The sequence below is a fragment of the Engystomops pustulosus genome, chromosome 1, assembly GCF_040894005.1.
Source record: "Engystomops pustulosus chromosome 1, aEngPut4.maternal, whole genome shotgun sequence".
NCBI lineage: Eukaryota > Metazoa > Chordata > Amphibia > Anura > Leptodactylidae > Engystomops > Engystomops pustulosus.
This window is the reverse complement of record NC_092411.1, coordinates 143,995,595-144,019,518: the sequence shown is the minus strand read 5'-3', so window position 1 is coordinate 144,019,518 and position 23,924 is coordinate 143,995,595. Positions and strand designations below refer to the sequence as shown.

Here is a 23,924-nt window from a genome sequence, read left to right as displayed (position 1 = left end):
CCATAGAAACAATCGGCACCCCCTGAAAATGATGTGGGGGCAACAATCTTGGGGGAATCCCCTTGCAGACATTTAATGCTGCATCTCAGACTAGAGATGAGCGAGTATACTCATCTGAGCTTGATGCTCGTTCGAGTATTAGCGTACTCGAAAAGGCTCGTTGCTCGGACGAGTATCTCGAGATTGAGCATTTACTTAACGAAACACAGTGAAGAATAGTAAAGTATACTATGAAAACAGTGTACACAGTGAACACAGGATCATTTAAGTGAAGAACACATTGAAAGAACACAGTGAAGAACACATTGCAGATGTTCCGTACATCTGCTAACTTATCCAAAGACACGCGTGCCGAACGGCGTTCTTCACAATAGCATGTGAAGAACAATATGTGTGAAGAACAAATTGCAGATCTATGGAAATATCTGCAATGTGTTCTTCACACATATTGTTCTTCTCATACTATTGGGAAGAACACCATTCGGCACGCGTGTCTTCGAAAAAGTTAGCAGATGTACGGAACATCTGCAATGTGTTCTTCACTGTGTTCTTTCAATGTGTTCTTTCAGTGAAAACATCTGCAAACATCTGCAATGTGTTCTTTAGTGTTTTTTCAATGTGTTCTTTCAGTGAAAAATGCTCGAGTCTCCCATTGACTTCAATGGGGTTCGTTATTCGATACGAGCACTCGAGCATTGGGAAAAGTTTGAGTAACGAGCATTCTAGCATTTTAGTGCTCGTTCATCTTTATTTATGACCAATAATTGGAGCTTTCTGACCATGAATGTTGCACAGGGATGTCAGCGGTAAATTACAGCCGACACCTCTTTTCCCCGATGCTGGTTCAGCTCTGGTGATGAGCTGAACCAGCATCAGCTACATGACGTACTATGATTGCATGGAGCATGGAGTGACAGCGTTCCATGCAGTAATAGTATGTCATGCAACACTAACAGGTTAAATATATTTTACAGATAGAGTCAGGATTGTGAATGTATATTTGTAAATGGACTGCAACGGTTTAAAATAGATAGCTGATCTGAAGAATGTTACAGACCAGATTATGTCTAGAAGATTCATATGTATAGTTTTACTGTAGATGGTTCTGTAGAACTTGTAATTTATTTAATGACAGACAATTCTCATTAATATTCTTACTCACACTGATCTTTGAGATTGAGTAAGTAGTTGTGCTCAATGACTGACAGCCTTTCCTGTATAGATGTACATACAAAGTGAAACAATGGTGCACAATGGAAAAATGTCTATGAAAACACTGCTCTAGTTGCTCATGGCAACCAATCAGGAATCAGCTTTTGTTCTCACACATCAGTTGATAAAATGAAATCTGAGCTCTGGCTACTAAATTACTTACAATTAAATACTAAATTAATTACAGTCTCTGCCACACTGATGCCTTCCCTGACAAAGGCCATGCTTTTTGAGCTACTCTTCTTATTTCTGTTTCTGTGTTCCCATAGAGCATTTGCACACTCCTTAAGAGGGACAACTATCATTTTCTAGACAGTTTGTAGAGATGTGGTAATTTTTCTCTTTATAAGAATGAGTTTTTACAGTTAATTATAATTCTAACAATTATGCATAAATTGTATTGGAGTATCTAAACAAATACTGGACCCCATTCTTTCATCCAAGTCCAATATACCATATTTCTATATTTTTACCCACCAACTGTTCTTGTAGCTTTAAAAGTACTGAAGATATGCATATGAAATATTCACTAGTAATATTTCATAAATGTATTCATATGTCTATTATTATTTTAACACCTTACATTGTGATCCTTACAGAACATTGGCAAAGTGCAAGTACATGTACTGTAACTGAAGCGCCAACTTGATAATACATTTTCCAAGACAGACATCTAAACCTGTATTTTCTCAGTTACGTCCCTGTACTTTGCATACATTGCAAATTAAATTCTCAAAAGTAATCTTTTCCAAGGAGCAGCTGAAAGAAAGGAATTAAAGTGAAACTTTTGTTCTGTCTGACAAGGTGCTTAAATCATAGCTTAGTTGCTTAGACACTCCTCTGGGTATTGGACAGAATAAGTGTTAATCAATCCCCTAGGAGAAGTGGAAAAGATAAACAAATAGGCAAAAATCAATGTGTCGCCCTGAGCTTTGCATTTCTCTCATTTGTTTTCTAAAATGTAGCATCTATTGTATTTCTAGGATTATATAGGATAATATGTAGAGGACATGAGAGGAATTCAACTAAATTGAACTAACATAACTTATTAATAGGATTGACTAACAAAAAAAATGTATTTAACCATTTAATGGCTACCCATCCTATTCTGCAATTTACTTTAGTCTGCCATAGTACTAATATAAACCAAGCATTTCATGAGAAAGCGCTGATTTCTATATCATGTGCTGATGAGAGATAAGAAGCTTAAATAAATGACTCTGTAATTACAGTCTGTATCTGATGCCTTCGCTGGTGGCTTTGGATGCATAAATGGCCACAGGGGCATAAAGGAGCAATCTGCTTTTCCTTCAAGAGGATTAATTGCCTTGTTTTGGGATGCATGACGTGAGTGGTATGTGTTAATGATATTAGATTTAGAAATGCAAGGCCGTTTCAGCCACTGTCTGCAGATAAGAAGGTAAACGTGTTTTTCAGTAAAAATACATCCACTTTTTCGTTTAACAAAATTTGCAACTGATGGAATTTATACAATGAGTGTCAAAGCCTCTCCAACAGGGTTAGAAATCTTAGAATCTTAGGCTGGGTTTAAATTACAGCGATGATAGCAGGGAAAGACTTAAATATTTAGTTCAGATGAAAAGGTATGGTTGCTTTAGGCCTCAGGGAGTAATTAACCCAACTCAGGTTTCATACTCACAGGTTCTGCAACATGAACAGAAAATAGGTGGGGAGCAGACAACCAACCTCCCTACTGCAAATGATGAGGAGCAAATAGGCGGCACATGATGCTATGGGCCTATACAAGTAAAAAGTCTCATTATACATTTGCCTGTAGGGAATTTGATGCATTTGGAAGGAAATATTCATACAAGAAACTTTTATATCCTTTTACAAGAAAAGATTTTATATTGTACTAAATGGATAAACTAATACAGTATAAAAACTGCACTGCGTGAGCTTGACCTTGAATAATAGAGATAGATTCAAAGGAAATGAATAGATCAAAAGGAAATTAAATTAATGCAAAGGAAAAGAAGACAAATCGATAATAGATACTGGCTTAATCTTCTGAGGAATTTAAAAGCTAAGAAGTAATGTCTAGAAAATGTACATAAAAAGCAACAATTGCTTACCGGACAACTATGCATAACATATGGAATACACTTTTGTGGCTACCTACTTTACAATTTTATCTTTACACCAAAATACTCAAATAGGGCTCCTCAATAATTGTCATTGACATCAATAGAGAAGCAAATGTTTTGAGGAAATTTCACAGAAAATATCAAAACATACAATTCGTTAAAATGTATCACTTTTGGTAAAATGCCCACTGTATATGGAAAGGTGGGGTGAGTACTGGGGTTTTGTTTAACCAAACATTTAAATAGAATTAATATTCTGTGTAACTGAATAAAAGATATTAGCTTTTCTACCAATTTATAATTTTTAGTGTGTATGTAAATGAAACATGTTTGTATGAAAACGTAGCCTAAAGAACACACTTAGCCTAAAGTGTAACAAAACTGACTAAACATGTAGCAGTGCTAGATATACACATAAGGAAAATTGGATGAAATGGAGGATCCAAATAAAAATACTGCCTCACAGTCTGGATGTGTAAAATGTGAAGGTTAAAAAAAGTCTCTTCCCTCTTTCCACAATGCATATATGTAGCAGACAGAAAACTGCTGTTAGCACATGTTTTCCACAAAGATAGAAGCTTAGGTGGAAGCTGGTGGGTCACATGTAAGACCTTATGGGTCTTTGTCTCATAAGACTCCCCGGTCCAGGTGCAACTGCGCCTTCTGTACACATTCAAGATGTGGTCATGGATGTATAAAACATGAATAATGAAACTGTGTTATATGTACAAAAGGTTTTGAAAGCCATATTGCTATACTTTAGCTATAACTGTATTAAAAATGACTACTATATGAGGATCCCACAAAACTAATTGGTCAAACACCATAAACATCTGTTGATGTGAGGAGGTCCTTTATTACGGCAAGTAGGCCAGGTTCCAATGGTGACAATGTGGAGGCTTGAAAATACTCATGGCTGCATTTAAAGAAAAAAAATCTAACATATTACTGAATGTCTACTATCAGTACAGTATGTTAATAAAACTTACCTTTTTACTACGTAACTATTTGCATTTTCTCATGAACACAATTGTCATAAACTATAGTAACAGTTCATCAATCTGCCCTCTAAAAATCGCTAGTCTAGTCAACTACAAGTAAATAATTCCGGTTGTTACAGTACATCTTATGACATGTATTATTTGTCCTCGGTACACTCATACACACATCTGTATGAATTGTTTCTGGTCATTTTTACTTTAAAATGTGGCTTTTATACAATCCTGATCCAAGGTAACATAATTAACAGGTGGCATAAACTAGGCAGTTCAAAGATATACTAGATTTATCACCAAACACTTGCCATGTGACTGCCATCTAACTGGTCTTAATTTACTCATCTAACAAAGTAAATGTGGGTCTGTGTATTCCCATTTTTTTTGCTTACCTTGTCCCTGATTCCTTGCCTCATGACTTCTCTCTCTGCTTCCATCTTTGCATATTTTGCTTTCCTTTCTTCTTCTTGCTGACGTAGAGCCTCTTGCTGTTCTTCCATCTTCTTTTGGGCATCTGGATCCTTCTCTTCATCCCCCCCAAGCATTTTTCCCATGTCTTTTGTAGCACCTAGGATTGAAATGGAAAGTTTGTAGTATACGGTATACACATTTATCACAATCAATTTGGATTATTAAAACACAAACTCTCATAAAATATGTTTTAATATTTTTATTTAATATTAAACATTTATTTGAAAACACAATAAAAATGTGTTAAACGCTGAAGCCAGAATATGTAGTTGTCAGTGGAGTATAAAAGACCTATATACGGATCTGTCAACCACTTTTGTGATAAGGATCTGATTTCTCATTAAACTAAATCCATGCCACATTATATTTTGCTTTATAATGAATGTGTGGCATACAGACACATGCAGAAGTATCAAACATTAGTCTTAAAATTAACAAGATAAAATGTTATTTTATATATGTCCCAAGGGGATATAAAAACAACAAACACTCTATACCGACCTCTCACTGGCACTCCTGTGCAGAGTGGTGGCATATGTCACTTATGGTCTATGTTTGTATACAGTTCCTCAATGATGATGACATATCCGAGGCTTGCAACCACTTTGGAGCGCGAGAGGAAGGCAATTTTAGCATGTTTGTTATTTTGTATAAATGGACCCCTGATCCTAACAACTAATTTAACCACTTGCCTACTACTTTACAATTTTAAACATCACAGTGATTAACTCTGAGTTACCATATATATGGCAGTTCATACGATCGTGCTGTGTCTAGATGTTATAGAGAATCCTCATTCTAGCTTTGGACTGCTAGGATCCCCTAATTATTTAGCTAGGGTTTCCCAATGACTTAGCTAGGGAATTCCTCTGCTTTGATGTCAGCAGTTGAGGATTCCCTAGCCAGATCGGAACCCCATCATCTGTACAAATAAAAACATTCCCCCAGACACAAGGTTATTTATTATCACATTAATTGAATATGTTCTAGCCATAGTAACTTAGTAACTAAGAGCTTCATTATAGTTGTACTATATTAAAAACCTAATATACTATATATAGGGATGTATCTTTTAAGAGATTGTGCTATATATCACTACATTTTTTTTATAAAGCCTGTAATTAATACAATAAAACCTAAAAATATTTTTAGTAATTCGAAAGGTTACTGGAATTGGAATAGTCTTGCAAAACAACATACTCAACCTATCTGCATATAGCATGAAGATTTTCAGTGTATAAAATATGCAGGTTTCAGACTTTTTTTCTCTTTGGAAAACCAATTTTTCTATTTTGTTCTCTCACAAAAATATGAAATTAAAAAGTCCAAATTTCTCATCATTGAATACTTTTGGGTGTCCACTTTTTAAAAAAAGGGTTTGAGAGTGTTTCTTGTGCTTTGGGGCTTTACAACATGTGTAATGGCACTGTGGTGCCAAAAAAATGGCAATAGAAAAACATTTCTCCAAAATCCATAATGTTCTCTAGTCACTTCATGTCTTGTTCAAAGCTGAGATAGCAAATAACTTTTACAAATATCACAGATGTACACAGTATAAGTATAAAGCTATGGTTTCCAAAATAATTTTGTGTCAATTTTTTTATATCACTTAAAAATAATATATAACATGGAAATATGTGTTTTTTTCCTAACCACCTTTTTTCCTTCAATATATATATACATATGCTGAGAAATATAATACTTATTTGCAGTTTAATAGGTCCATTGTTAAAATTGAAAAAAATAGCTTGTAAGGAAAGAGGGTAATCCCTCAGTTAATAAAGTGGTTAAAGAAACAGTTGCAGCAATCTATAATTTAACAGTTTGCAATAGCTTTTTAACTGCAGCAAGTTGAAAGATTTTAGTAAAATACCACTTTGAGATTAAAACTGGTAATTTTGAGATATGTAGTATATGGACATGCTTATTCAAAAGGAAAGTCACAGAGAGAGAGAAAGAGAGAGAGAGAGAGAGAGAGAGAGAGATCATGAAACTATAAAAAAAATCTTCACTGTGAGTTTCTTATTTTAACTAGATCTATGTTATTTTATACCTGGGAGTGTAACAGAAAGGATAGCCTGGGGGATAATATAATTTTTTAATGTGTAGATGATTGCTTCAATTCACCTGACATCTGTACAGGAGATGAAGGGAATCTGCTTGCAAACTCTGGGTCAGAAAGATCAAGGCTCTTCACTGTTACACCCTTTACTACTTGAAATCTAGTTTCAAAAATGCAATACAGTATTGAGAAATGATGGTATAAAGTCAGTAGTGTTATGACCTCATTAAAATAAATTGCATTTTTGGCCAGAGATCAAAGATTTGGTAGGTTTCTTGGTCTTAGAACTTCTCATCATGCATCATTTACACCACTGAACCAGTTCACATGACAAAACTGCTCAAATTAATTAAGCTATAGAAAATATGTTTTTTTAATACATTTCAGTTACTGCATCAACAAAATGCAGAGTTGAAAAATGAACTAAAGAAAATAGAAAAGTAAAAATATATTTTATTATTCTTTTTTGTAAGTATAAAGTTTTCCACCATGGATCGACACTGATGAACAATGTAATAACTCTACAGTGCGATTTCCTTACAGTCAGTGCTGGTAAAGTCATCTTTATAGAGACCATTTCTTTTCTGCAAAAAAGTTGAATCTTTGTCAAATTTAATAGTGTCTATAAAAATTAAATCTGACCTTGTAGTTATTCAGGATATTAGTTTTATATTTGTAAGCTTTTGCAGACTTCTCTCCAAAATTAGACTGCTAAAAGTTTTCTTCCAGGCTTTTGTTTTAGCAATAACTCTAAACAACATAGGGACTCACAAAGCCACTAGAGTTCACTAAAAGTGCATTGACTGCATGCGGCTATTCACTAAGATCGTGCACTAGAAATCATGAATCTGTCGCTTCCCCACTCAGATCCAACAGAGTTCACCATCATTTTTGTGGTGCACCATTAACATAGGGCATGTGACACAATTTGAAAGTCAAATATGGCGCTCGGTCCAAATCCCACGGCACGCCCCCACCCCCAATTTGTGTTGCATGGAAGCCAGCGCATCTGCGCCACAAAAGGGTCGCGTGCGACACAATAGCAGAGCAGACACTTCTTAAATACCTGTACAAGCTGTTGTAGCCACGACAAAGGTGCACAGTCTGACAAAAGTACAGCACGCAGCCCTTAGTAAATGTGCTCCATTGGCGCTTATTTACTAAGGGTCCACGGCCATGCTTTCATCGGATTTTCCAATGTTTTTGGGACTTACGCCGCTGTGACAGGTATTTAACTAGGGATTGTGTCGCACACGAATTGTGACGCGGCTGCGCTGGCTTTCATGAGACAGAAGAGGGGAGGGGCGATCCGACTGATTCAGATTTAACTTGTGTTAACAAATTGTGTTGCAAGATCAAGCACTTACATGCACCAGGAAAAAGAAGGAACTACAGCGGATCTGAGCGGGGAAGTGACACATGCAGGATATCGGACGCACAATCGTAGTGAATTGCGGCAGAGATCATTCCGGTCAGACCATAGTAAGTCATTACATTCATAGAATTTAATAGCCAAGTTAATCTGTCCTTTCTTCAAGTGTTAAAAAATGTACTTTCTTTACATGTACCCTGCACCATTGCCCTGTCTTTTCTCCCTTGTGGCACAGTATTGTACATCAGTAGTTTCGTATAGAAAATTAGTTTTTTTCCTCCCCTGTATGCCGATTCCCATTGTTCTGAACAAGCTGCTTGATACTGTGGTCCAATTAAATATACAATCAAAAGGACTCTACAATATTTCCTAACAATTTCTTCTCTGACTTTCTTCCATCTCCAGCCTCCTCTAGGATTTTATATTAAATAAAAGACGCTTGCCTCTTTGCCCATTTTCCACAATGCTTTGTTTCTTTTAGTCAGTTTTATGTGTGGTTTCTATATTCTTGTGTAAAACCTTATGGAAACCATGGAGAATGTTATATACAAGCTGCCTATATTTTTTTCAGATTCTAACCATTAATAACTTACATTAGGCAATTGTTAGTTAAAATGTTTTATCAAGAGTTCGTATAAATCAGATCCATTCCCACCATTAGAAGTTCTAGGATAAACTATCACTCTCAAATTGGTGGAGTGTCTACTGCCAGAGCTGCCATGATTATTAGATTGAAGGGACCATAGCATTGCTCTACCAATGTGAGACCTGTTCAATTGGAACAGAAATAAACAGATTTTTGTCTTTTAATTCTTGGGAGTCTTTAGAATTTTGTTACTTGTACCGTACACGAAATATAAATATGGTACATGAAAATAAAGAGCTTCCCTTCATGGCGGAAATCTCAATGGTTAATATGCTTTGCACTAGTTGTGATAAATTTCCTTCTGTTTGTTACTTTTAAAGATATTTCTTACCACAATATAGAAACATTTTACCATCTCCTTTTGATAACTTTATGTTTTGCAACTTTATTATAGTAAATGGAAAGCTCAGTCTTTAATGAAAGGCATGAAAAGGAAACTGTATCTTTCAACCGAAGCCATTCTTTTGCTATAAAACAACCTGTTAATTAAGATTTGTATAGAAGCGAATATATATTAATCCCTGCTGTAAAGTTTATTTCTTCCATTATAGACTGATTTCTCCTTACGAACACTTCAAATGTTGAATTTTAATGGAAAAGCACTAATGAGAACACTGAAAAAATATAGATGAAAGCTTCAAATTGCAGCTTTTAGCAGTAGAAACCATTTAGAAACATGGATTTAAAAAAAATCACTTATCTGGGGATTCAAGCTGTTGTCTGTGAAAGAAAATGTAACCTTTAGTAGGTTTTTTTATGATTTTTGCTCCCAAATTATGTATTTTAAATGTAGATGTTCAGATATTTTTTATGAGAACATACTTTTTTGTTAACACTGCGTGTGTTCACAGCACTTTGCAAAAATAATGCTTAAACATATTTGGAGAAGAAAAGCTGTTTTCATAATGACTCAAAGGTTGATATCTCCCTGAGCTTTACAGTGGCAGACAAGAACAATACTTTGATGTAATAAAATGTTCTTAGCGGCAGTATGTGTATATAAGCTAAATTCCCTTGGCTAATGCCCAAAACCATACAATGTCGGCACATCAGCAGGACACTTCACGTTATCCTTGCAGAAAATGCTGCTGATTTATTCCAGTATTCATTAAGGATTTTACATAACTCTTAATCTATCTATAATCTCAAGTTTATAGCATTTTATTATTTGCAAAAAACTTAAAATACATTTTCCTTAAATCACAAGTCTAGTGTTATTTAAATTCTTCTCATATATGTCATGTAGAGGAGATATACAGCCTTAGTTTATAGAATACCAACTTAAATACTATTTCTACCATTTTGTCAATACAACTCTTAGGAATGCTATGTATGTCGATGGACTACAAAGGGACCCTCATACAGACTGTGGTATCCTACTGGCTTAGCATTGTACAGATGTAGAGCATTAGACTGCGGTCTCAAAGCTGCCATGGTTTAAGTTCCATAGGATACAGTAGGGATATGGAGTTCTCTGTTGACCTAAATTGATAGGATCCAGTGAACTGTTTATGTTGATTTATTGCAACTATGGCCTATCCTTTTTACTGTATTGGATTTAACAATGTTTTTTAAGTGTTAAGTCACTAAGCTCTCCTTCTGTGAACACAAAGTATAGTGATATTATGTAGATTTACTATACAACCGAAATATGCCAGAATTCTAAAAAGTCTCTACATGCGTTGCACCACATTTAGTGAGACTTAGCATGGAAGGGAGAGGGCTTGCAGAAAAATGAACATGACTGATGATGGAACACAGCATGCCTAAATTATGTCCAAATTTTAAGATTTTAAGACAAAATTGTGGAGTACAGTAAATGATTTTTTAGGTAGTATACAGTAAACTTGAAATAGACAGTCTTGAAGTGGCAGAAGATGTATCATCCAACTTCAGCCAATGTTAAATATCTGGAGAATTTTTAGACATGATTAGTACATCTTTCCAATGTTTGCTCCTACCATTAATGAGGGAGATTTGTCAGACGTATCTGAAAGCAGAATAGTTTTAGTTGCTCATGGCAACCAATCAGCTATGGGAAAATGAAAGCTGAGCTATGATTATTTGCCATTGGCAAGTAGAAAAGTTCTGGTCTCTGATAAATCTCCCCCATTGAGTAATTTATTGCCATACTGGTGATGTTTAGCCTCTTTTCATGCAATAACGTTCTCTCTACAAAAATGTGTCAGACTGACCCCCACTTTTCAAACCTTCAAACATAACCACCTATATAGGATTGCCTACAACACACAATAACTGTACTGCTCTGATACCTCTAGTCTCCATCTAGCCTCCCATATAGATTGTGAGCCATCACTGGGAGAATCCTCATTCCACTTTTCTTCTTGTCCTTAATGTAATATTTGTGAACCCCTTATTGATTGTACAGTACCATGGAATTAACATACTCTATAAATACATTATAATTATTAGTTGTAAAATAATTATTCTGGCTACATGTATGTGTGCTGAAGGGGGGGTTTATGTCTGTTATTATTTCCAATTATAATGTACTCCAGCCATACGAATAATCTGTCAATATCCCATCTTTCAGGAGCAGCACAAATCATTGACTACAATTATAAAGAAAATCCAAATTTACTGCCATGCTACATTGGGCTAAGCCCATACATGTCAACCGCACCTTAATTTTTATTTTCCAGCTGCTTGTTCCCAGCTAAAACTTTACTTTGGAAATATGCAATGGGGCTGAAGAGCTATAACAAGGCTCCTGCTATATTGTATGGACCCAGAAATGATATAGCTAAAGCACTGTGGATGGGAGAAAGTAGTGGAAGTTTAAAGTGTTACAGGGGGCATTGTTATTGCTGTAGAGCTGGGGCCCTGAGGAGCTCTGCTAAAGCTCTCCAAAGAATTGCGGCTTAAGTTGCATTTTTCCCAAATGAATTGTTAACATAAAAGGAACAGATAGAAGATAAGAATAAAGATATCTGCAACATGTACAGGCATAGCCCTGTTTAGCAAAGCATTTAGTTTGGGTGGGTTGTAATGAATTTTTAACAATTTTTTTGTTACTGTTTTACCAATTTTATTATCGCATGTGTGAAGTGGTCATGTGATGTCAACACAGGCGTCTGGGTGTAATAACACTCAGGTCTCACTACTCACTAGTGATTATAAGGTGCCAGGCACCATATTTTTATCCACTGGAAGTAAACAACAAAACTTCTCAGATAACGACCGCATGGATCTAGAAAACCATGATGAATTGCTAAAGAAAGAATATTGGAAAACTATATAACTTTACATTTTACAAACTATAACAATCAGCTGAAATAGGAAAAGTCCTTGCAGTGATATTTAGCATGTGATAAATTAAGCATGAAGCCAAGTATTATGTACTACAAAGCAAGAAAAAGCTAAGTAAGACCAAAAAAGGGAAGTTTTGTCTATGGCTTGAAGGGGCATTCCAGGAATCATTATAATTCATATACAAATGAGTCAGTAAAATATAAGCTAATATGTAATTAGCTGTAATATGTAATTTTACTCCTCTTAGCAGAAAAATGCTGGTGACATACATTGTAATGAAGAATTAAAATGCTACTGGCCCTTTAATCAGTCCGCCGTTTCCTCCGCCTGGAGAAAACACAGGACAGAAGATGGCTGCTGGTCACATGTCCACATGACATGGCCTGCACCGGTCATGTGATCTTCACTGAGTTTGGCTGTAGTCGGTTAGGTGCAGTGCATCCAGTATGGCCTTTTCAAGAACTTTTCAAGAAAGGTAAACAATATGTGTTAGAAACTATGCAAATAAGTCAAGATATGACTGAATATAAGGTAGATATAAGGAAAGGATACATATGTTAAGAATTTTGCTATTGATGGGAGCTGCATGTTTGCAGTGGGGAATATGATTAATTCCTAAGTCATTTACCGTGTACACCACGATGACCACCACATCAGCACTGAAAGCTTTAAACAAGAGATGCAAGTCATCTTCCTACCACTTGTGCTGTTTGTGTTCAAAAATCATGTCCTTCAAGAATCAATAATGAGTTAAAAGTACACTACCCAGGAAGAAATGAGAATAGAATAGACAATGAAGATAGTTGAATGATTTTCTGGAATATCCCTTTTTCTTTTCAATAGAAAGGGGTTTTATTGGTAAAATCTGCATTTAATTTTACTTTATCTATGGTAAGAAAATAGCTGACACATTGTGACCTTTGAGATTACTGGCACACAGCAATATGTGATGAACAAACTAACATGTAATTTTATGATTTTGTTTTCTATAAAGGGAACAAAGACAATAAACAGTCCTATTGCCAGGTATTACATCATGCCACCTGGTGCCATAGAAAAGTATTGCCATGTCATTTTATGACTGATCCTGGAACACTGTAAACGCTTCTAAATAAAGTGTTTTCTAACTTTCTTAACAAAGTTTACGAACTGGACAGTTCAGCCTTTGAAATTAAGATTGTGTCAGTGTAATGTCAGTTGTACATCTGTTCTGTAATTTTTTTATGTTCCATATCTCATGGGATTTGTCCACAGTCATCATTGAACATGAACAGTTTGCAGAAGGTGTTTTTAAAAGGCTTCAATCCCAACATGATAGTCATTTTACCTCCAGGCAAATCTTTTTAAGATCAAGTCCCGCAAGGAATTCAACTGTCAGGATTGAAACTGTAATATTGTCTAGACACTGCAGAAACACTAGAACAATCTTCTCCATCAGGTGAATTGCTGGTTGATATCACAGTATATTAATTGTACTTTCTGCTCACACACTACATTTCATATCATTTTCAAAAACACAATCAGCACACAAAAGTTTAACTAGAAAAATATCTTATAGCCTTGATATTAAAATGATGTAGGCAATGTAGGAGCTTTCCCCAGAGGAAACTATTCTATGCAAAAGACATGTCAGGGTTGGATGCATTACCTTTGGTCAATATAGTTTATAATATTTTCTGTTGTCCTCTGTATTCACAATTGGGGTGACAAAGTCCATGGCACTTTTACATAACAGGGTTCATGTTGATGTTTGATATACGAGAGTTTATCAGAGCCTTACTTGTTCAGCATTTATAGATATTTGGAGTTTACTTTTGCTCAAAATGTAGTAATACCGTGGTAAAGTCTATTCTTTTTATTCTGTTTGTTGCACTTACATTGCCTATGTCATTTTAATGTTGCATTTTAATGTTATTTGAATAATTAAGGCTGTAAGATATTTTTCTACTTAAACTATTGTGTGTTGTTTGTGTCTTTGGTGCTGCATTTATTTCACCTGCCCAGCAGACATATCCTTAATTGTTTTGGTGTATTCTACTGCACTTATGGTACATAGCACTGTGGTCATCATACTTCCATGAATATGTTATAATCTTAATAAATATAGCGATACATTTTCCAGGAGTTGCCTTTTTTACATCCCTTAGTAGTGTTAGAATGATAATTCATTGCTCTTTCTACTAATTTGCATAGGAAGAGAAGTGTAATTAGGGACTGGGATACATACTAGCAATTGTCCACATACTGTATTAGGTAATGGAAGGTCATGAACTCAAATTAAAAAAAACATGGGCTACGACCCCTCGTTAAGGTCTATGGTGCAATACTTAGGTGAAGAGCTATGGGACTTACTAATGCACTGATTCATTAGCTCTTAGCTCACTTTGCTTAGTAACTGTTCGATATTGGGTATCGTAGATTGGGCATTGTATGTTATAAAACTATGGAGATGGGGACTTTATAAATAATCAACTGTTAGAAGAGATAGTTAATGTAAAATAATTGATTAGAGGGCACAAAACATAAAATAATTTAATAGGCCATATATAAAAATTTTTTTAGGGATGTATGAAATATAAATGAATGAATTGGTCATTTATTAATGGACACTGAGTAAAATAGTTTATTTAGTCGTCATTAATTATATGTAAAATAATTCATTAAAGGCACTATTCATATTACAATTTTCTAGAGCAGTACAATAAATATAATTTATTATGAGAAATAACATAATTATTAGGGTTAGAGTATGTGTGATTTAATCAGGAAGGGGTCACAGTGTATGTTTTGTATGCAGAGGCACAGTGGCCCACATTTATCAAAATAGTGCAAACTGCACTATGTGTAGTTTGCCTGTAGAGGGTGCAGTGTGCAATGGATTCATGAAATGTGTTGCACATTCTTCATGAATCTGGCGACCCCTGCAATGCTCCGACAGAGTGCACCAATTTTTTTTTTGGTGCATGTTTAACATAGGCTGTGCAACACAATTCTTTTGGACACGACATGATAAATGTGTTGCATGGTCTGACTGTGCACAGGAACGCCCCTTTCAGTGTAGAGTAATACACACAAATATTTGGCTGACACGTCTTAAATGCATGTGCAAGCAGTTTGCATTGAAAAGAATGTTCAAAGTTAGACAGAAAACTGGCGCAGCGGCTTTAATAAATCTGGGCCAATATATTTATGATGTATGTAGGGGCTACTTTGTGGTTAATTCTGTTTTAAAGGAAACCTACCATTTCGGATAGGGCTTATAAGCAGGACATGCCGTGCACCAGCTCAGGGTGAGCTGGTGCCGGCGCTTATCTTCGTTATGTTTTTAAACTGTTTTAAAGCATTTAATCACTTTATTAATGTTTATATCGGAAGTAGCTTTGGCCACACCAAGGTCCGCGCTCGGCGCACCATGCTCGCTACCACTTCCAATTCAGGCACACACACGGTCGCGCGCATGGTGCGCCGGGCGCGGACCTTGGTGCGGGGAAGCTACTTCCGATATAAACATTAATAAATTGATCAAATGCTTTAAAACTGTTTAAAAACATAACAAAGATAAGTGCCGGCACCAGCTCACCCTGAGCTGGTGCAAGGCATGTCCTGCTTATAAGCCCTATCCAAAGTGGTAGGTTTCCTTCAAGGGCTATTTTTTATTTATGAGAACATGTTTAGAGAGTTTTTATCCAAAAGACATAAGGGACTGTGGAGTTGCTGTGTTTTTGATTACTGTATGGTAGCACCTCGGAGCAATCCTGCATGTTTAAAAAACATAAAATATATAGATATTGTTTTAAGAAATGAGTTTATATTATTTAGTCAATAGGCTGGGAAGCATCTGACTTGGGAAATAAATACTGTAGGGCTAACAATGAAAATCAAAGGGCCATAAATGTAAGAAATACATTCTGTCAATAATGAAATGCTAAATGTAGTAAAAGGCCTAATTCCCTGAAGACTGTTGTATTTTACCTAGAAAGTGGTGACCTTGCACAACCGTTGCAGCCAACACCTCTAATTCTCAAAGCTCAGCAGCTTTTTATTTGCATTTGTAAGTCAAATGAACCCAGCTGCGCTTGCATGTAAATGCTGACTTGGTTTCCTATTTATGTCTGAAAGAGTATCAGGCTAAAACTAGGTTATGTTAGTACAACTCATTACATCATTTATTAGCCTTAATACAGAAGCCTATAAAAGAAACTGTAAATACTTGTAAATATATTGGGACTACAGAAAGGAAAATACTTCATGCAAATGTTTAATAAGAAAAATATTTTCTAGCTTTTAATTTAAAAGTTACTTTAAAAAATATGGCTTATTCTCACTTTAGTATGCTAAACAACATTCCAAATTTTACATATGCATAATACGCTACTATTTACTGCAAATAATTCTGCAGATCAATAGTTTTGTTGTATGTCCTGTAAAAATATAAACTGCTTTACACTTTACAGTTCATTAAAAGTGTATACAGGCAGTCCCCGGGTTACATACAAGATAGGGTCTGGAGGTTTGTTCTTAAGTTGAATTTGTATGTAAGTCGAAACTGTATACTTTATAATTGTAGATCCAGACAAAAAAGTTTTTGGGCCCAGTGACAATTGGAGTTTAAACATTTTTTGCTGTAATGGGACCAAGGATTATTAATAAAGCTTCATTACAGACACCTTACAGCTGATTATTGCAGTCTGGGAATATAGTAAAGCATTCAGAAAGCTTCCCCAGAAGTCAGAGGGGTCTGTCTGTAACTATGGGTTGTCTGTAAGTCGGGTGTCCTTAAGTAGGGGACCGCCTGTATTCCAATGTATAATTAGTCATCATTATTTTCTAAACAATAATATTGATATTTGTTCCATGTTACACATCCCACTATTGACATTTACATAAGGAATAATGTAATATTTAGAAGATTGGATATCACCACCACACAGTGGAGAAATGGTTTCTTTGCACATATCCACTCTCTTTGCAACCTAACCTCATGTTCTTGCCCCATAATACTTCCATAGCTATGGTGATATAACATCAAAGATTGGAAGTATATGTCACGAACCTATCCAGCAAATGGCGCAACCACTACCAGACTTGGCGCAAGGTGTCAGACTGGGTAAGCACTGGTGAACTAACCCTTAGATGTCCCAGTCGGCTAGGCGCTGCCTACAGCAGATAAACCGCCCTGATAACAGGACATGCAGGGAATTAGGGAAAGTGTTGGGACGTGCCTTAAGTTGTTCCTTATGTTTTCTGTGATAATGGCTGCGGATGTTATACAAAGGGCCGCATCTGCCATGAGACGAGATGAAAATCTAGCCACAGGCGGCGGATGCCCGAGCCCTGAGTGAGGCGGCGAAAATTTGGGGCTATAATGTGGGCGATTGCCGCCCAAATCGTCCACATGAAAAATCAATTGCGCCTGTATCTTTAAGAGACAGATGCGAATGAAGTACAGAGCGGCAGCGACAGCGTTTATAAAAGGTGGGCTGTATATCTAAGAAAACGGGGTCAGTATATCTAAATAAACGGGGGGCAGTATATCTAAATAAACGGGGGCAGTATATCTAAATAAATGGGGGGCAGTTTATCTAAGAAAACGGGGTGGCAGTATATCTACGAAAAGGGGGGCTGTATATCTAGGAAAAGGGGGGCTATATATCTAGGAAAAGTGGGACTGTATATCTAGGAAAAGGGGGCTGTATATCTAGGAAAAGGAGGGCTGTATATCTAGGAAAAGGGGGCTGTATATCATAGAATATGGGAGCTGCTTATTTTAAAATAAGGGGGCTGTATATAACAGAGGCTGCATATTATATAATTTAATTTTCGCCTCAGACAGCAAAAACCCTAGAATCGGCCCTGTTTATACAGGTTTATACAGATTTTCTAATGATGGCAGTTTTTATAATTTTTTATTTAATGTTCTTTTTGTAATTTTTATTTCAGACTAGGCCTTGAATAGGAGCCTCACTTTCGGAGAAAAATAGTCACTCCTGTTGCTTATCTTATCCTATGATTTGTTACTTTGCCTCTGTCTAATGAGCTTACTTTCTACTAAAGATATTACTGTCATTAACATCAAAAATGCTACCATCCACCTAAACTAAATAACCATTTAGCCTATTTAGCCAGAATAATGTTTGCAGTTTTGTCTTCTAGGACCTGTATAAATTCAACAGAAATTTTTTATATCGTGTTCCATGGAATGACATTTGTTATCCATGGAAGTTTTTCTTCCATTTAAGTATTGCTATTAGATATTTCTAAAATCTTCTAATATAATGTTAAAGTACCTACAGCTCACTGGGATTCCATGGGCCTCTGTAGAATATGCACACAGCCCTGCCATATGTACAAATCCTTACAATTAATTACAGTCACAGTGGGCAGAGGGGTCCGTCTGTAACTATGGGTTGTCTGTAAGTCGGGTGTCCTTAAGTAGGGGACCGCCTGTACACTACTTTTAAGGATGCCCAGACTTGCACTGTCTATTTCACAACAAGCTCCTTTCTAAAACGGATCAATAGAATATCAAATACGGTAGGTTAGGTGCACATGAATAATTGATAATAACTATTCAATAATACAATAAATAATATATAAACAGTTGAGCAAAACAATGTACAAATAAACACTTTATAGATTAGGTGAAAATATATCAAATATATAATTTGCATCTAACAAGTGTCCACTTGCAAATTTCCATAGAAACCATATGAACACAATACCACATGTGAAGCAAAAACAACTTAAAAGGTCCAGCGTGCAATGATGATGGTCTCCAGTTTACTGCTGTGGTTACTAAATGTTTCCAATTCTAAATTATTTCTCTTATTATCTACAAAGTGTGTACATTGTGTATATGAAGTCACAGAGACCTTCAATAAATAAAATATAAGTAAAAAATGAGGGCCAGTAGTTGCACAAACATGCTTTCAGAGCAAATCAACTTTGGGTGAGTGAATCCTCATAGCTTTATGTAATTAACTTTCTCTATGGCCTTAGTTCTAAATGAGAATCATCATATTGAAGATGATACACAGAACAGACTAATAGAATTAGTCTTTGCTGCATTTGGCAGAATTGTAATGTAATAACTCCATGGCTTACAATAAAAGAAAATTACAACTCTAAACTTACTGTATACAATGTGTAATGATAATATCATGATTTATCATATTATCATCATCTGCATTCTGGTATATACAGTACAAGTTACATATTTACATAGATGTAGCCCTAATAATTCCCCTTCATATACAGAAGAGAATCTCTACTAACATTTATGAGTATGTTAATGTATAACTATGGTGACTGCAGCAGCATAATGGGGACAGTGTGATTTAGGGCCTGTCAGGGGCAATTTCACCTTGACCTAAGCAATGTCATTCAGAATGGTTGCTGGATTGATGATGGCAGCAAGCATGGATTGAAGCAGTCATGCCATGTCTTTTCACATATCTGCACAGTGCATTAAAGAGTACAGCGCCTATCATTATAAAATCAACAGCGCTGTACAGGTTAATCCATAAAACTTGCCAAAATATTTTTTCATCTTCCATCAACCAGTAATCTCTCTCTCTTTCCTTGCTATGAGAATATGTAAATATATTGTCAGTTCATAATATATATTATTGTTCAGCAGCAGTATGGGAAAAATCCTTTAATATATACCTAAACATGCAAGGGTGGGAGTGCTTACTGATTCCCATTGTTTTAGGCTTGGACTTTCTGATCTATGGATGAAACTTAAAGGGGTATTCTCGTCTGGGCATTCACATTCTGTTTGCTAAATCTGCCATATATAAACATTTCTTCAATTAGATGTTGTTAAAAAAAATATTCCCGTGTGAAGATAATTTCTCATAAATGTAGTCATATGGTCCCTTAGAAACTAGCTTCCTCGGTTACGGCCACCTCTGCTGGAGTGATTGCACAAATAAACAAAATGTTTTTGTATATGAAATGTCTGGGAGTTATTGTATATAGTACAGCTATTCCTGTGGTAATGATCGCTGAATCCATGTGGTCAGCGATCATAGCGCATGTCTGGCTACTGCTGCCAAAGTGTGAGGTGGTCGTAACCGAGGAAGCTAGCTCGTTTCTAAGGGACAGAATGACTACATTTATGAGAAATTATCTTCACACAGGAACATATTTTTAATAACATCCAATTGAAGAAATGTTTATATATGGAAGATTAGTGAAACTGAATGTGAATGCCCAGACGAGAATACCCCTTTAAATGTCCATTTTGTTCATATGTAAATTACTTAGTCTGTATAAAATTGATACCGAGATATGTCTTTGGGATATAAAAGTATTTTGTACTAAAGACTGGGGCCAGTATTTGGTTAAATTATAACCAATATGTTGAGGACACCCGGAACACATATTTGAAGAGAACTGTGTCATCAGAAATTGACCTAAAAAACGCTACCAGTATGTTGTCATATTAACACCTTCCCTAAAGTCAGGGAGATGGAGAGTTTAGCAAGGAGGTCAAGCTCTCCCCATGTTAGAATGCCTCCTTGACCATTATTGACAGCTCTGTATTCATCGACATCAGAAGTGGCTCTCCACAAGTCTGGTGAATGATGACAATTACATCATGTGAAGTGTATGTGGCAGGGAGAGCTTGACTTCAGTGGTAAACTTACTGCTTCATTGACTGTACAACAAATTAACATCTCCCTTTATAGTTGTTTTCTGAATTACTCTACCATGCAGTGCCATGAAAGTCTTAATCATTTTGAAAACAAACTGGTAGTGATATATTAGGTCATTATCTGCTTACCAGTTATGCTTATATTTTTAAGTATACAATTTTAATATCAGTATTAAGCTATGTGCACATGACTATAATGGGGGCCGTAACATAGCTGCACAATTAACGAGATCACAGCCCTCACATAGCACCTGGTCATGGTACAGTGAGTACACAGAGAAACAAAATGATAAAGTCGGCTCACCGCTCAGACGCCTTCCAGGGGCCCTGGATCTATCCAGAGAGGATAGGCGATAGGTCAGACTAAGATTAAGACCTTAAAGGTCAAAAAGCATCAGTCTACAATGCCATGTTCTGTTCTGTTTTTAATGCTTCTAACAAAGAATTGAACATTTTAGGTACACAATATTTAATGAATGTTGGGTAATTTTCCTTGCTTTTTCGGTGAGCAAACAGTGTCCTATAATTTGCAGGATTAGCGGTGCGTCCGTTTGGCTTTCTGTGAAGATGGGAGGGGTGAGAAGCTTGCACCCCCCTCCTTTTAGGGGTCATGTGCACATAACCTTAAGCAGTGGCGTAACTAGGAGAGGCAGGGCCCCATAGCAGACTTCTGAAGGGAACCCCCTGCCGACTTAAAAATATACATATATTACATTCCTATATACATAAACATACAGTTCATCACTCATACATACACATTTATACACTGTTACACACATATAGAGCATATACACATCACATATACACACATGCAGTGTCATATACAGACATACAGCTTGCAAACACACAAAACGTACTGTATTTATACACACCATACACCATATACACATACAGCATATACACATCACAGATACACACACATAAACAATATATATACCACAATTTTCAGCATAATATGTGTATAATTGTGCACATTCTTCATTCTTTGGAGTCAGGTGAGATGACGGGGCCCCCTGACACTGTGGGCCCCATAGCAGCTGCTAAGGCTGCTACCTCTGTAGTTACGCCCCTGACCTTAAGTGCAATTTTTTTTCACCCTTCACATAGCCTGAATTTGGTTACATACATAATTATGTAATAGTTTTGTGAAAAAAAACATCTCATGACATCTCCAGCCAAGAAAATGGCCATGTTAATTGTAAAATGGTACACATCTGTTTAAAATATAAGTTAACAAACAAAATGAAAAAGCATATGGACAATTTACCCCACCTAACTGTCTAGTTGTGCACTGCCCACTTTGGAGATTGAGAATATAGCCTCAGATGGGGTTACTCGCAACCTTCAATGGCAATAATTTTGTCCATGCAACATTCCCTATGTGATAAATGGCTACTGATAAATGCAGTTTGCATGCAGCACTATATAGCCAGTGAAACATGAGAGCATCTACAGAACAGACACTGTCCGTTATAATAAGTGGTGAAGATTTTTATGCCTCCTTCTGACACAATTGTGCCATTGAGAGAGCGTTTGAAACATGCCACACTCTATAAGCATCTCTCAAGAAGAGTGAAGCTGTATTTGTTCCAGCATCAGCAAGTTCACAAGCAATATCACCCCTGAGGTTCTGAGCATTGGAAACCTTTCATCATGACCCATTTCACCCAGTGCATAGCCATGTGCTTTGTTTTTGCATCACTTAATTTGCTATTTTGGTAACATGAACTGAATTATTCAATCACTGCAGTAGAAAACAAGTACAGAACAATAGTGCTTGAGATGAAATGTATGAAGGGGAGTCACAATATCAAGAGTCTCTGTGTCAATTTGATGGCCTGCAGCCACTATAGTACTGTCTGACCAGCAGTAGCCCTACACGTATTATTAGAGCATCTCTCCCCAGACACAGCTAATAAAAAATAAATCAGCTTTCACACTGCTATCCTCTTTGCTCTGTACATCTGCTGCTTTTATTGTGATACATTGACCCCCAGCTATGCAGACACTGGAAAAGGAAAAAGAAAAGATTATCAGGAGATATTACTTTCAAGTATAAGTAACTGTGCAATGAAAATTCGTTTTGGTGGCATGTATATGAAGTAATTGAGGGCATGAGATTAAAACAGACAGGGTTCACATGCTCAATTACAAATCCCGCTGAAATCGTTTAAGAAGCATTTCAATTAGGGTCAACTGCACAACATGTATCAAAACAGCAGACGCCTGGCAGATGCCTGTAAGCGTCGTTTGGTAATATATGCGTTTAAACTATATATTTCATCACAATAATATAATATAATAATAATACTGCAGGGTAATACCCACAGTTATAGGTTAGCTGTCTAATTTATATACAGCATAGATACATCGGCTGGCTTAGTCCATTTATTTATCTACCTATCCTTTAATCATCTATGGTAAAATTGTAACTTATGGATTGAGTAAAAAATCCATGACATGCAGATTTGGAGAATTTCACTGGTCATGCCACAGGTACATAAGAAGTGTACATACTGCATGAGCACAATTATGTCATTAATATGACTCTGTTTTAGCAAGTACTGTGTGGGATCCAGAATAGATCCCCAAAAAAGAAAACTATGGTATATTGTTTTCAACTAGGGTTCTTTGGGCCCATCAAACAAAATTACTTTTAGGACCCACACTCCATCATCTCCTAGGACAGTGGTGGCGAACCTATGGCACGGGTGCCAGAGGCGGCACTCAGAGCCCTCTTTGTGGGCACCCAGGCCATCACCCCAGAATGAAGTTCACCAGAAAGGACTCAAAAGAATCTTCCTGCAAAATCTTCCTACAATGATAGATACATTTTCCCTCCTCCTTTCAACTGGGTTGGTTTCCTTAGGAGGCTGAACAATTGAAAGTTGTCAAAGAACAAGGAGAAATAAATTATTGCTTAAAATGCTGCACTGGCACTTGGCAATAAATAAGTGGCTTTTGGTTAAGGTTTGGGCACTCTAAAAGGTTCGCCATCACTGTCCTAGGATATAGACCCTATTAGCATTTAAATTTTGTCTTATACTGCACCTAATGGAGCATTAGGATAGAGCCAACAGAGGATTCTATTCTACAGTGGTGGACCCGTCTAACACTGCTTGG

General features: G+C 36.3%; 1 protein-coding gene across 3 annotated transcripts in view; it reads right to left on the bottom strand.

Moving 5' to 3' along the window:
- CPLX1 (complexin 1) overlaps positions 1-23,924 on the bottom strand; it is a 130,197-nt gene that overhangs the window by 23,304 nt on the left and 82,969 nt on the right. For all 3 annotated transcript variants that reach the window (XM_072155328.1, XM_072155311.1, XM_072155318.1), the window contains one exon: positions 4,708-4,883. In XM_072155328.1, the coding sequence (XP_072011429.1) occupies positions 4,708-4,869 (162 nt within the window). In that variant the 5' untranslated portion in view covers positions 4,870-4,883. The remainder of the gene's footprint in view (positions 1-4,707; positions 4,884-23,924) is intronic.